Here is a 14,673-nt window from a genome sequence, read left to right as displayed (position 1 = left end):
TGTTCTACAAAATAAAACAGAAGGAACATTGCCAAACTCATTCTATGAGGCCATAATTATCCTGATCGCTCCTTATTCTAAGCTGAGGTCAGACCTTTGACTGGTTTGTCTTCAATCCTTTCTCAGAGTTCCAGGTTAAATCTCTATCTGACTCTTTCCTGTAATATATATTCTCTCTCTCTCTCTCTCTCTCTCTCTCTCTCTCTCTCTCTCTCTCTCTCTCTCTCTCTCCACCACACACACACACACACATATATATATATATATATATATATATATATATATATGTAATTCTCTCTTCCTCCTTCTTTCCCTCCCTCCCCCCTCATATGTCCTATTTTCTGCCTCACTTCATTGATTATCAGCTTTTTTAATTGACAGTTGATGCTTATAAGAGATTCTCTGTACATTTCCTGATGTTTTAATGAATATAATTTTTGTACTGTAGCCTCTCCTGCTTTTAGTTAACAAAAAATCACTAGTCTTGGTTACCATGCCGGTGAACAATCTGATATATATCCCCTCCCTTTGCTTTGCTGTAAATATCTTGCTGGTTTCTGGGTTATGATAATGATGGTTGCCTGAGTAACTTTTTCATAGACTTTTGCTGAAAGCACAGACTCTTCAATTGGACTTGAGGATTTGACAAACTAGGAGAGAATTCCGACATCTCAGCCTTCATACAGGATGTGTGTCCTCTGTTACCTTGCCTTTGGGTCAAATTATTTTTTCACACACACAGACTAGACATTCAGAGAATGGCAGTAGAAGATTCATATATGTGAAACTTCATCATCTCCCATGTCCAAAGGCTAAATAAATTTACATTGTGTAACTAACATAGCTTCAAGATTCACAAAGGCATGATGACCTACAGGTTGACAACTACCAGCTTTCACACCTGCAGAGCACTGTCTACAAGGCTCTACTCACCAGCAATTCCCTAACATAAACCTGTGTTTAACCCTTGCAAAGCCAAATGGAACTTAAATTAGTGCTGAGTTAAAATCCTCATTTCTGGACACTAGCCACCTTCTTGCTTGACTGACTCTCTAAACATGTACTTTTCATTCCAATATCCCACCCTTGATACCCTGGTCTCCTTTCTCAATAGCCAATTTATATGAACTTTGATCCTGTGAACAAAAATAGATATTCAGAAAAAGAAAGTAAATTTGGTATATACTTCTTTTTACCATTAGAGTGATATATATCATATTTAACATACTAAATAAGATGTTTCTATCATATATGAAGTTTTATTTTTAAATTCTAAATTACAACTATTTTAAGTCTACTTAATAAAATAAGATTTTTCCAAAATTAACAAAAAAAGAATCAATTTCATTAATGTTTTAATCATTTCTTTTATGTAAACTATAAAAATAAATTATTAGCACATCACATCTCCACAAAGAATGTTTGAAATTTTAAAATAGAACAAATTCCTTAGGCTTTTATTCTATTTTCGAGACTTTGGAAGGTTTTGAATAACCCCATCCCTCCAACATAGGATGGTCCTTTTCATCTTTTCACCAAAATCTTATTAAAAGAGGTGTGTTCAAATGTCTTCTACACAAAGAAATAATACATTAGCAAGAAACAGAAAATTTTGGTCAATAGACTGATTTAATATGTTGATTAAAACTTAGAATGTCACAATAATGTGAAGGCAAAATTATTCAGGGAAAATGAGGCATGAGACTTCAGCCACCAAAGTCATTCTGGCCTTTTCATACTCCTCACAGCTCATACCTGGTGTAGACATCACAACTGACCAATGAGAGATCAGCATGCAGTGCTGTTTCAGCTCTCAACTGGGAGGTAATGGACACTGTGTGTGCTAAAAGTGTGGTGGTTGGTGATGGTGGTGGTTGGTGATGGTGGTGGTAGTGATAGTGGTGGTGGTGGTGGTGGTGCTACTGCTGCTTTTTCTCCTCCTTTTCCTCCTCCTCCTCCTCCTCCTCCTCCTCCTCTTCCACCTTCTCTTCCTTCTCTTTCTATCCTCCTTTTTATTCTTTTTTCATCTTCAAACTCAGTGTTCAGAAGACAGTTTGGATAGTATTGCTTCTTTTCTGTGAGCATAGATTTATGTTCTCTTCCCAAATGGTTATGGTCCTTGTTCTCACAGTTATTTGTGAGATTTGTCTTTCAGATGAACAATAAAAGTCACTTTTGAAGGCATTGTCACTTAAATATATACAATTATTATTCATCAACTTAAAGTATATTTTTTCTTTTTTTTTTTCTTTTTTTTCTTTATTAACCTGAGTATTTCTTATTTACATTTCAAGTGTTATTCTGCTTCCCAAGGTTTCCAGCCAACATCCCCCAAGCCCCTCCCCTTTCCTTCTATATGGGTGTTCCCTCCCCATCCTCCCCTCATTACCGCCCTCCCCCAACAATCACGTTCACTGGGGTTCAGTCTTAGCAGGACCAAGGGCTTCCCCCTTCCACTGGTGCTCTTACTAGGCTATTCATTGCTACCTATGCAGTTGGAGTCATACCAGGGTCAGTCCATTTATAGTCTTTGGGTAGTGGCTTAGTCCCTGGAAGCTCTGGTTGATTGGCATTGTTGTTCATATGGGGTCTCAAGCCCTTTCAAGCTCTTCCAGTTCTTTCTCTGATTCCTTCAACGGGGGTCCCATTCTCAGTGGTTTTCTGCTGGCATTCGCCTATGTATTTGCTGTATTCTGGCTGTGTCTCTCAGGAGAGATCTACATCCGGCTCCTGTTGGCCTGCACTTCTTTGCTTCATCCATCTTGTCTAATTGGGTGGCTGTATATGTATGGGCCACATGTGGGGTAGGCTCTGAATGGGTGTTCCTTCTGCCTCTGTTTTAATCTTTGCCTCCTTATTCCCTGCCAAGGGTATTCTTGTTCCCCTTTTAAAGAAGGAGTGAAGCATTTGCATTTTGATCATCCAGCAATGGCTTATGCTCTAAGATCAAGAATCGACAAATGGGATCTCATAAAACTGCAAAGCTTCTGTAAGGTAAAGAACACTGTGGTTAGGGCAAAACGTCAACCAACAGATTGGGAAAAGATATTTACCAATCCTACAACTGATAGAGGGCTTATATTTAAAATATACAAAGAACTCAAGAAGTTAGACCACAGGGAGACAAATAACCCTATTAAAAAATGGGGTTCAGAGCTAAATAAAGAATTCACAGCTGAGGAACGCCGAATGGCTGAGAAACACCTAAAGAAATGTTCAACATCTTTAGTCATAAGGGAAATGCAAATCAAAACAACCCTGAGATTTCACCTCACACCAGTGAGAATGGCTAAGATCAAAAACTCAGGTGACAGCAAATGCTGGCGAGGATGCAGAGAAAGAGGAACACTCCTCCATTGTTGGTGGGATTGCAGACTGGTACAACCATTCTGGAAATCAATCTGGAGGTTCCTCAGAAAATTGGACATTGAACTACCTGAGGACCCAGCTATACCTCTCTTGGGCATATACCCAAAAGATGCCCCAACATATAACAAAGACGCATGCTCCACTATGTTCATAGCAGCCTTATTTATAAAAGTATATTTTTTACTTAAAATTCCTTCTTTCCTAAGTTTCAGAATTTATTTCACTTTATTTTTCTCTTTTTTATTATTATTTGTTGTTGTTTTGTTTTGTTTATGATTTAGTTGCTTTCTTGGTTTATTGGTTTGATGGTTGGTTGGTTGGTTTTGTTGATTCTTAACTGGTTGGTTTATTTGTTGGTTAGCTGGTTGGCTGGTTGGCTGGTTGGTTGGTTGGTTGGTTGGTATGTGGATTGGTTTTGAAAGACATGGTTTCCTTATATGTCACATGCTGGTTTCTAACCAGTTTGTGACTCAGGAAGGCCTTGAGTTGTTAATTTTTCTACCTCAGACTCTCATCTCTGGGATTGCATTATATAATACAATATAGAAATTAGAGCCAGTAGAGGTGTTTGGTTGGTTGTTGTTGTTGTTGTTGTTGTTGTTGTTGTTCCAATTTTGTTGTTGTCTTTCTCATTCTAGGCTCTTAAAAATATACATACCTGAGCCTAGTGACACATGCCAATAATCCTAACAACTCTGAATGCTGAGTTCAACATCTACCTGGACACCTGGAAGGGCTAGAGGTCATCATAGTTAGCTCATTAAGAAATTGTATCGCATACAAAAGTAAAAGGAGGAATGGCAATGTGTAGCTTAACAATAAAGTACATTTATTAGTCTTAAAGTACCTTATTATTAGTCTGTCATGCAGAAAGACCTGTTTAATACCTGGCACAAAAAGATTAAATTTTTATTTTTACCATTTTATCATTTGATACTGTCTGCCATAAAAAAAAATGAAAATTTAAATACTGCGACATACTAGATGGTTTAAACAAGAGGTGATAATTCTCTTGCAGTTCTGGTGTCCAGAAGTCCATCATCAAGTGTGGCTTATGTGGCTTCTTAGGTTTCTCTCTTCAGTTTATATATGGCCATGCTTTTGATGTTTTTATCTGGTTCTTCCTATGTGTATGTCCATCCTGGATGCATTTGTGTCCCCATTTTCTTTTCGTATAAGGACACTAGTCAGATTGGTTCAGGGTTAACCTTAACATTGCAAATTTATTTAAACTAATCACATTATAAGAGCCTGGTACTGTTACAGTCAGTCCACTGTCCTGAGGAAGGGGGCATCAACAAAATTTCCTTCAGGAATGCATCTTCATGATAACCACTATTCTACAAAGAAAGTGAAATCAGTGGGGAACTGCACTGAGACAGCAATGTCAAGATTAGTAAGACTTGTTTTGTATCACTCAGAGACAAATGGAGGCCATCATCCTGCATGGGCATGAAATCACCTACTACTTAGAATTTCTACTTTATCCTTATTAAAAGAATCCATTTATATGTATGTGCACACTACTATTTTACAGATGGATCAACAATGTATCCTGTCATCAGAAATAAGGCTTTTAATATTGTACTCTCTTATGAATGAATCTCACATATAATGACCTAGATTGTATGACTTGTGGTTATCTTCATTTCTTAGGTATAACTTGCTTTGCATTAAATGAATAAATAAATATGTAAAAATGGTACTGTTTCTCAAGAAAAAATCCCTTCAAACTAGATGTACATTCATGGGCATTGGTGCTTGTCTGGCATGGGTGAATACTACATCCATTCCCAATAGTACAAAACCATATTTCCTTAACTATTTTTAAATATGCTCTTGGTTCCTCTCTTCATATTCTTATTCATATATATATATATGGGGCAAAATATATTTGCATTCTATATTATAGCTTGAATTGATCTTACAGCTATAACATTAAATATATTTTAATAGATATACATTAATCATAAATGGCCCTGAGTTAATTACAAGTGTGTATTAACATATATTCTTCCCCTCTCCAACTTAATTACAGTGACAGTGACACCAACAGCTATGTTCAGTTGCTTACACAGATACTAGCAGTGGCAGTTATGTTGGAACTTCCAGCAGGCCATCATTAACTCAGAAGTTGTAAACGTGGAGTAGTGGTACATGCCTATAATCTCAGTACTCAAGAGGCAAAGTCAAGAGGATCATAATTTCATGGCCATGCTGGGCTATGAAACAACAGGCAAAACAACAAAAGTAAACAATGAAAGTCATAGTAAGGTAAGTTGTTTGTCAAAAAAAAATTGCATGTTTACCTGTAACAAGACATTTTAAACACAATAAGTAGTATTTTTAAAATATGCATTATTTCTTTAACTTGTACCACACTATTTATTTAATGAGTACCACAACTGTTTTATTATTAGCTATCCAGAACCTAAGACTGAGTGGAGAAAGCATCAGAACCTGCAGAATCCAGATGCAAACCCAGACCCATTCTACTGGTCTTTCCATTTGACGCAGCTAAGTGAGGGCATGAAGAGGCAGGATAAACGACTCCCACTTAACTCCATTACTGTTTCAGCTGACATCCAGAAAACATTGACTCACACTTTCATGTGTTTATTATTAATCAGAAATGCCATCCCTTCCACAGATTGTGAAATTTTTTCTTATAATATTTGTTGTATCATGAATTTCACCACAAATTGTTTATGACACCTAGACTGGTTATAAATGAACATTTACTCTGGTTCCAAATATAGGTAAGGGAAAAAAGAAAGCTCACTTCATGACTGACATCTCCTGGGAGTTTTTAAGGGAGCTGGCGCTGGGCCAAGACTTTGAGAGTCTGATATTAGCTCACTTATTTTTTCCATTTTTAAAAACTTTTATTAGCTATAGAATTTCTCTGGTAGAATGTTTGGGGTCACTTCAGTATACTATCATTATATCTGCAAATAGTGATACCTTGACTTCAAGTGAGGATGCTTCGACCCCACTTGGGAGGGAGAAGAAAGCAGAGAGATGAGAGAGAGAGGGAGCTAAGTGAAAGTGTGAAACGGGAGGGGCAGAGGAAAGGTGAAATATGATTAGGTATTGGGGGGATGGGAATGAAGCCTGAGGGCCAGCAGAATGAATGGAAATATGCAACCTCAATAGGTGGGAGGTAGGAGAACCCTCTAGAATCTACCAGAGACCTGGGAGGTAAGAGAATCTCAGGACTCAAAGAACCTTAGATGAAATGCCTAACAGTGGGGAGAGGGAACATGTAGAATCCACCTCCAGTATAAAGACAGGATGTAAGTGGAGGGATGGGGTTGTCATCCCACAGTAAAGAACTCTGACCCAGAATATTTCCTGTCTAAAAGAACTGCAGGGACAAAAATGGAGAAGAGACTGAGGGAAAGGAGGCCCAGTGACCAACCCAACTTGAGATCCATCTCAAGGGGAGGTTCCAAGGCCTGATACTATTACTGATGCTATGGACAGAAGCTTAGCATGGCTGTCCGCCAAGAGGCCCAACAAGCAGCTGAGACAAGCACAGATATTTATACCCAACCAATGGACTAAAGTTGGGGACCTCTGTTGTCGAATTATGGAAAGGCTGGAAGAAGTTGAAGAGAAGGGTGACCCTATAGGAAGAGCAGCAGTCTCAACTAACATGGACTCCTGAGATCTCTCAGACACTGAGCCAATAGGCAGCATACACTAGCTGGTCAGTGGCCCCCCAGACACATATGCAGCAGAGGACTGCCTGGTCTGGCTTCAGTGAAAGAAAACACACCTAATCCTTGAGAGACTTGGGGTCCCAGGGAATGGGGAGGCCTGCTGGGGTGTAGGGAGTGGGGACATCCTCTTGGAGATGGGAGAGGAGGAATGATATGAGGAACTGTCAGAGGGCAGAACAGGAGAGAGATAATGACTGGACTTTTAAAAAGATTAAAGATAATAACAATAAAAACCTTTTATTGGTTCTTTATGAATTTGACATTATACAACCCAATATCACTCATTTCCCCTTCTCCCCATGCACTCTCCATATTCTTATCATGCAGCCCTACCCCCACTGAGAAAGAGATCTCATTGTAAAAGCTGCAGTGTTGTCACAGTGTGTCCTATAGTACACCATTTTTGTCCATACCTCTGTGCTTGCAAATGTTCATTGCAGTAAGTCATTGGTCTGGTACCAGGCCTCTGACTTCTACACTATCAATACTGTAACCTCTCTGGGACTCTTCTTAGATATCCTACTGTTGCCTTGTGTCATGGCTATCCTGCAGTTTTCTATGTGTAGGATTTGTACTGGCCCATTTATGCTCTCCATCAACAGGGTAGATATTGGGATGGCCCAATTTAAAGCTCTGGACTAGGAAGACATATCTCAGCTGGTCAACCCACAAGCTCTCGTGTACTCACACCACAAGGGAGTGCTCTCCTGCCCTGGCCCAGCTGGCCCATGCAATGTCACAGTCAGCAAAAGGCAGAGCCAACCCTTCTGCCCCTATGCACTTAAGATTAGATTTTCATTGTGGTCATTGATATCCATTCTTTCTGCCTGCAAAGTCCCAATTCAACTTCATGTCACAACCATTGCTCACACTGGTATACACATTCTTTGCATAGCCTTTTCTCGTGCTCAGCTGTTTCTCAGAACCCTGTCTCGTAATTATCAAGATTGTTCCTGCCTCTGGAGCTCTACTCTTCTATCACTTAGACTTTCTGTGAACAGCCATACATTCAGCCATCTTACCTGACACCCCTTTGACCAGACAGTTGAAGATGATAAGACCATTATTTTATTCTCAGTACAAGTACTGAGGATTTGTACTAATTTGTACTAATTGTTAATTTGTTCAAGACCTTTGAGTGTTATTTTTACCAAACAATCTCACAAACATAAAAGTTATCTTTCTCACCTTACTGGTCTTTCTACATTCAGAAAGATCTACAGTTGTTTTCAAAGCTATATTTTTTTATTTTTTATCAAACCTTAGGTATCTCTATGGCTAAAACGGGATGGATTCACAGTTTAAATTTTATACATCATTAAACTTATTTACTGGGTGGAGATTTGAGAGACAGAAGGAAAGTCTTGAGAGACAGAGAAAGCAAAATTATGAAATGGAAAATACTAAGTGCTAATAAATCAGGACTGTATAATTTATTTGAGAAAAGTGAAAGTTTCTCCAGTGATAAGCAGTAAACTTGTGCAGTGAACTTCTTCCCAAAGTAGATGTAGCCTGTCTTTACAAACATGCCCACCTCAAGCCCATGAAGAGAAAGCCTAATACAGGTTTGCTTTCTCATGAAGGACTTAAATTGTTTTGTTTTCAGTTTGAGAGCACTGGAATTACAACAGGTTCATCAAGTCTTCTTTACCAGAGTCCTTTAAGAATATTTTAAAAAGACAAGAGTAAGGGAGGCATTTCCCGTCCATACTTTAGGCTTTGGAGAAACATAGGAGCCTTTAAAATAAAATCTCCTAAATATTTTCTGGCAGATTATTAACTGAATTATTGTGTTACTTTCTCCAAGGCTTCTGAAATCAGTATTTCAGTGATAGAGCAACATAAAACTTCTAGCTATATTCTAATCAAAGATCTCACAATTGTGCTTCAGGTGTAGCTCAGTGGAATAGCACTTGCCTAGCATACAATAGTCTGAATATTATTCCTTAAACACACACTAGCAAAAAATATCAAATAAAAGTATACATTTTAAAATCTCAGGACCTAACAATTTCCAAGTGTAATAGCATCCAGAGTTTTGTACCTCAAGATTTCTGAAGCTAGAATGTACCATACTGGTAGATGGCTACAAAAAAAAATGTGTTTGCTTGGATTCAATACTGAAAAAATAATATATATGCTTTCGTGAAATTACAGAATAAACTATTTTCTGTACTGTGAGAGTATGAAGGATTAGTCATCCTTTATTGTCTATACTTCTGAATTTTCCTATACAATTAATTTAATTTTGAATAATATTAGCTGCATTTGAATACATGTTTTGCATTTGAATATACTTTTTAAATTTTGGTGTGGTGATTATTTATTTATTTATTTATTTATTTATTTATTTATTTTGGTATTGCTGCTTTAAGATGCTATGAGTTAAATCCAGGCCTTTTGCATGTAAGCAAATGCTCAGGAAAGAAGTTATCTCTCCAGTCATCTCCCTACCTGTAAGCCGTACATGTCCTAAGACATTACTCCCATACAACTACAAATTCTACTTAAGGAAATGTGCTTCTCTTCAAAGTTTTTCTCAGGGCAATGTGAACATCCTTATTCCTTATACTGTAGATGAAAGGATTCAGCATTGGGCCCACAATTGTATAAAAAATGGTAGAGACTTTATCATCATCATCCACAGATGCACTGGAAGGTTTAAGGTACATGAAGGCTACAGCTCCGAAGAAAAGAGAAAGAGCTATCACATGGGAGCCACAGGTACTGAAGGCTTTCGATCTACCTGCTGTAGAATGGATGCTGAGGATGTTGGAAAGGATCAAAGTGTAAGAAATAAAGATAGTCAGGCTGGGCACTGTTACATTAAAACCCACAACAATGAAAACCACCACTTCATTCATGGAGGTGCTTCTGCAGGAGAGTTGTAGAAGAGGGGATATATCACACATGTAATGATTGATGATGTTGCCATCACAGAAGGTCAGGCTTAGCATGTTGCCAGTATGTGTGATGGCTTCCAGAAGCCCCATCACATACACCCCGACTGTCATCAAGAGGCAGACCCGATGAGACATGGTGACCTGGTAAAGCAGGGGCTTACAAATGGCAGCATATCTGTCATAGGCCATCGCTGTCAGAATGTAGCATTCATCAATAACAAAGAAGCAGAAGAAAAAGAGCTGAGTCAGGCACTCAGCATGAGAGATGATGTTCTGCTTCACAAAACCCACCAGCATTCTGGGGGTTATGACAGAGGAATAGCAGAGATCTGTGAAGGAAAGGTTGAAGAGAAAGTAGTACATGGGGGTGTGCAGGTGAGGATTCAAAACAATCAGAACAATCAAGCCCAGGTTCCCCACCACAGAGACCACATAGATTCCCAGGAAGAGGAAGAAGAGAGGCAGCTGGAGCTCTTGATTCTGTGTCAAGCCCAGCAGGATGAATTCTGTCACTGAAGAGTCATTTCCTAAAGCCATTCTTTCCCGGGTCATATCTGTTACAACAGTAAAAGTAATAACAGTAAGTAACAACAAAATACAAGCCCTCTCCAATCTCCAAGCCTTCAACACAAGACTAAGAATGTGAAAAGAAAGATAAAAACAAGCCCATCCTTTTCTGTGCTTCTGTTTTCTACATTTTAAGGGAGCTAAGGTACAGAAATAACCATAAATATATGGAAGACCATTTCTTTAGGAATAATATGTAGGGCAACAGTGGCCATTCTTGTCTCTGCAGCATCTCTGTTCTGCTTCTACCTTGAAATTCTACCTCCCAGAACAGGTTCAGAGATAATTTCACAGGAGAACATACAAAGCACTTCAGAGACTCACTAGCTCTGTCAGAGGTGGTTTGGGAAAAAAATAATAAAATAACCACATGCATGCATTCAATACTTACCTGTGTGCATGATGGATCTCAGAAATGACCTTACTGACTCTTCCTCTCTGCCCTCACAGAAGGACAAATACACATGGCGTTGATGAGCTGTAAGGTGTATAGCCCAGATAAAAATGGTCTTTTCTACCATCACTACATTTGGTTCTCTCACGATGAGGAAAATTAATTTTGGACTGGGGATCCCGAACCCTCATTCTTTCTGACTAAGAAAGGCTATGGGTTGTAGATCATGATTTTTGATGGTGGTATTGCCCAGGATGTCTTCTCTAGCCCAGAGGTTGGTAAATAGTATTTACTGATGTCATAAGAGCTACCTGGTAATGACTCGAGAGGGTTTTATGACTTTGTAATCATAGGTATCTAATTAAAACTGGAAAGGTTGTGTTTCCCAGGTATTTCCTCCCTAGAGATCAGGCTTTGTTGCTATGGTTCTTACAGACTCGTTCAACAGTAATGACACTGGCTTATTGGCCTTAACAAGTATTGCTTTTTATTGTTTGAAATTTTTATACATGTGTACACAGTGCATTTTGATCAAGTTCATCCCTGATTTCACCCTAATTCATCCTCTGTCAGCACTATCCCCTCACAACATTATCTTTCCTTTTCTCTCTCTCTTTAAACCCACTGAATCCTGTCAGCACTTCCAATATGTTTATGTGTTTAGGGACATCTAAGTGAGTGTAAGTAACTCCTTGGGGTCCACATTCTTCCAGTAACTATCAACTGCCAATAGTTCCTTATCTAGAGGTGGAACATCATGACCACATCCTTCCTCCATGCTTAGATTTTGTCAGGCTTGATTTCACAGTTCTGAGGCAACTGTTGCAACTACTGTGACCTCATTTAAACAGCGAACATGTTGAATCCTAAAAACATTGTCTCAGTGTAGTCCTATATCATCTCTGGCTCTTACAATCTTCCCAACCTTACTCCCTTACCAACCCTGAGACTTGAGAGATGATGATGTGGAGGTCCCATTTAGGGTTGAGCACTCTCCTTCTCTTATTAGCTACCTGTTGACCATCCGTATATATCTGTGTTAATAACATCTACTGACAAACCATCTCTGATGAAGGTTGATAGATGCACTAATCCATGGGTATAATGTATTATGGAAATCTATTAGAAGTCAGTTTAATACTACATCCAAACAGGAAAACAGTCATGGGTACTTCCCTAGGTTCTATAACCTATCTAGTCTCAGGTAGTTGGCACCAAGAACCATTCTAGGAATGAATTCTGTCTATGTATCATGCCTAAAATCCAATCAGAAACTGATTAGTTACCAATATTGGTGATTGCACCAATAGATAAATCCTGTGATATCGTCTGTTGTTATAACTCTCAATGTTCACTGCTGGGTAAAATTCATTATTACTTTTCACCTATGATGACATGCATAGACTTTTAGCACTATAAAACTGGATAATTGGGATAAAGCATCTAGGTATATACAAGCTTTCCTTCTCCATGTTATGATTAAATATATAGTGTCATCAGCAATAGTATATCACTATCAAGAACTGGGGGGGGAGGGCGAATGGGAGGAGAAGTGGTTCAGATATTGAAATGTAAGTGAATAAATAAATTAATTAATGATTTTGGCACCTTTGTCAAAAATCAAGTATCCATAGACATTTGGGCTTATTTATGAGCTAACAGGATGGCTCAGTGGATCGAAACCCTCTACCAACCCTGAGAACCTGGGTTTGATTCCCAGATCCCCATTTTTCCAGGAATCTGGAAAATGGGCATATTCAAGAGCAGTGGCAATAGCCTATAATTTTCGGGGCATCTATGAGACATCAATGGCAAATAATTCCAATTGTTAAATAGCCCATTTCTGGATCTTGGTTTTTATTTGATGGCCCTGGTGTCTAAGAGGAACACTATCTTGTTTATAATGCCTTTTTAATGCTTATTACACATACTTCTTAATCTAAATCCATAATATCAAAAGAATTTTCTCTATTTTTGTCAGAGATACTTCTGATGCACTTAAAGCAATTAAACTAGACTCGTACAGAGGATCCTCTATTAATATGAATAGAAGAATGAATAATAAGCATTTTTTTCTAGTTCTCTAAGAATACATGCTGGATATTGAACAGAATATTATCCCATAGCCAAATACTTATAGAGTGTTAATGCTGTTATTTATTGACAAGAATGTAGACAGGGAAAACAGCCATAGGAGCCACAGCTAATTCACAAAGGCTATCAATGAGAACGCCTTATCAGAGTTACTAAGCTCAAAGAACAATCTATGCTCCTTGCCTGATTTTCTGAACAAATGCTGAGAGTACCTTTCCCACACAATTGTAACATAGACTCAGATCAGAGTAAAATTTGTAAGAGGGCAGTAAAATAGGCACTAAATGCCTACCTCAAGCTTCATTTGCCTTTGGAATGTCATTGGGAGCCATTAAAAGTTTGTTCTTTAGTGGCACAAAAAAAAAATAACTACAGTACTTTAAAAGATTAATATGGCCAGAGAGTACTGGGGAAAATGACTAGAAGAACTAGAGAGAGGAAGTTAGCATGAGGTACAGAGATAATTACAAAAGACCGTGAGAACACAAGAAAGGATGAGAGATATGGAGAGAGGACAAAAGGATAGAAAAGCAGCAATGAAGGGGAGGAAAAGAGGGAAGAGAATGAAAGTTCCCTGAATTAAGGGTCATGTTGAGATTTGTGTTAAACAAAAAATATAAGAGACATTAAAAGAGAGAATTCAGCAAGATTTCTCATAAAAGGGATAGAAGAAAATAACAGCAAAAATAAAAATAAAAAAAATTTTAAACCTTCAAGACAGTAGTAAAGGGGTTGTTGTGCTATTGCCACAACTTAGTTGTTAAAAAGAGTGAAACTGGAGCCAAATTTTATATTTAATCTTGAATAACTGTCAATCTTGACATGAAATTGAAAGTTTGAAGTAGGAAAATGTACCCAGACTATATGAGTTCAGAAACAAATGTCAGAAGATGAAAAGAATCACAGGTCATTTCTCTAGATAATGAAGTACAAGATTGGTGAAGTCTATGAAAAAGTGCATAATAAAGCAGAAAAAAGAAAAATGAAAATCACCAATTATAGATATTTGTATTTAAGATAAAAAAATAAATACAGTAACTACTAAAGTGAATTTCAATTATTTACAAAATTACTGTTTCTAAAATTTCCTTGAACACATTTAAAATATACCCTCATGGCATAAATTTTTTGGGTTCCCAAGGCAATCAGGACTTGGTGATTTATTAAAATATGTTCTATATGAAACACTAGAACATTTTTGCTTGGATTGTTTTGTTTTGGTATTTTTATTTATTTTTCTCCTCCAGTAGCATGCAAAGTACCTTTCAGCACTTTGAATACTAGTCAGTAGGAGTGAAGCTTCTAGCTGGGTACCAGCTGGAAATCTCCATGTTCAAGGGCCTCACAGAGAGGCCACCCCCTATATTAGATAGGACTTCCCATTGGAGAGATAAGGACAGCAACCTTTGCCCCAAAACCTTCAATTCAAAATGTGTTCAGCCTACAATATGTACAGGGACAAGGATGGAGCAGAGATGGGAGGAAATGGCCAACCATTGGCAGGCCCTAAATGAAACCCATCCCATGAGCAAGAACCAATCCCTCGCACTATTAAATAATACTCTGCTGTGCTTCTAGACAGGAACCCAGAATAACTGTCATTAGAGAGGCTCCATCCAGC

General features: G+C 38.1%; 1 protein-coding gene across 1 annotated transcript; it reads right to left on the bottom strand.

Moving 5' to 3' along the window:
- Window positions 1-9,601: 9,601 nt before the first annotated feature.
- On the bottom strand, window positions 9,602-10,549 carry LOC116907574 (olfactory receptor 145-like). The gene has a single exon (XM_032910609.1). It carries the CDS (start codon window positions 10,547-10,549, stop codon window positions 9,602-9,604), a length of 948 nt encoding a protein of 315 aa, XP_032766500.1.
- Between the last annotated feature and the right edge of the window lie 4,124 nt (window positions 10,550-14,673).

This window comes from Rattus rattus, chromosome 8 (assembly GCF_011064425.1).
Source record: "Rattus rattus isolate New Zealand chromosome 8, Rrattus_CSIRO_v1, whole genome shotgun sequence".
In the NCBI taxonomy this organism is placed as follows: Eukaryota; Metazoa; Chordata; class Mammalia; order Rodentia; family Muridae; genus Rattus; species Rattus rattus.
This window is presented reverse-complemented; position numbering and strand designations above follow the sequence as displayed.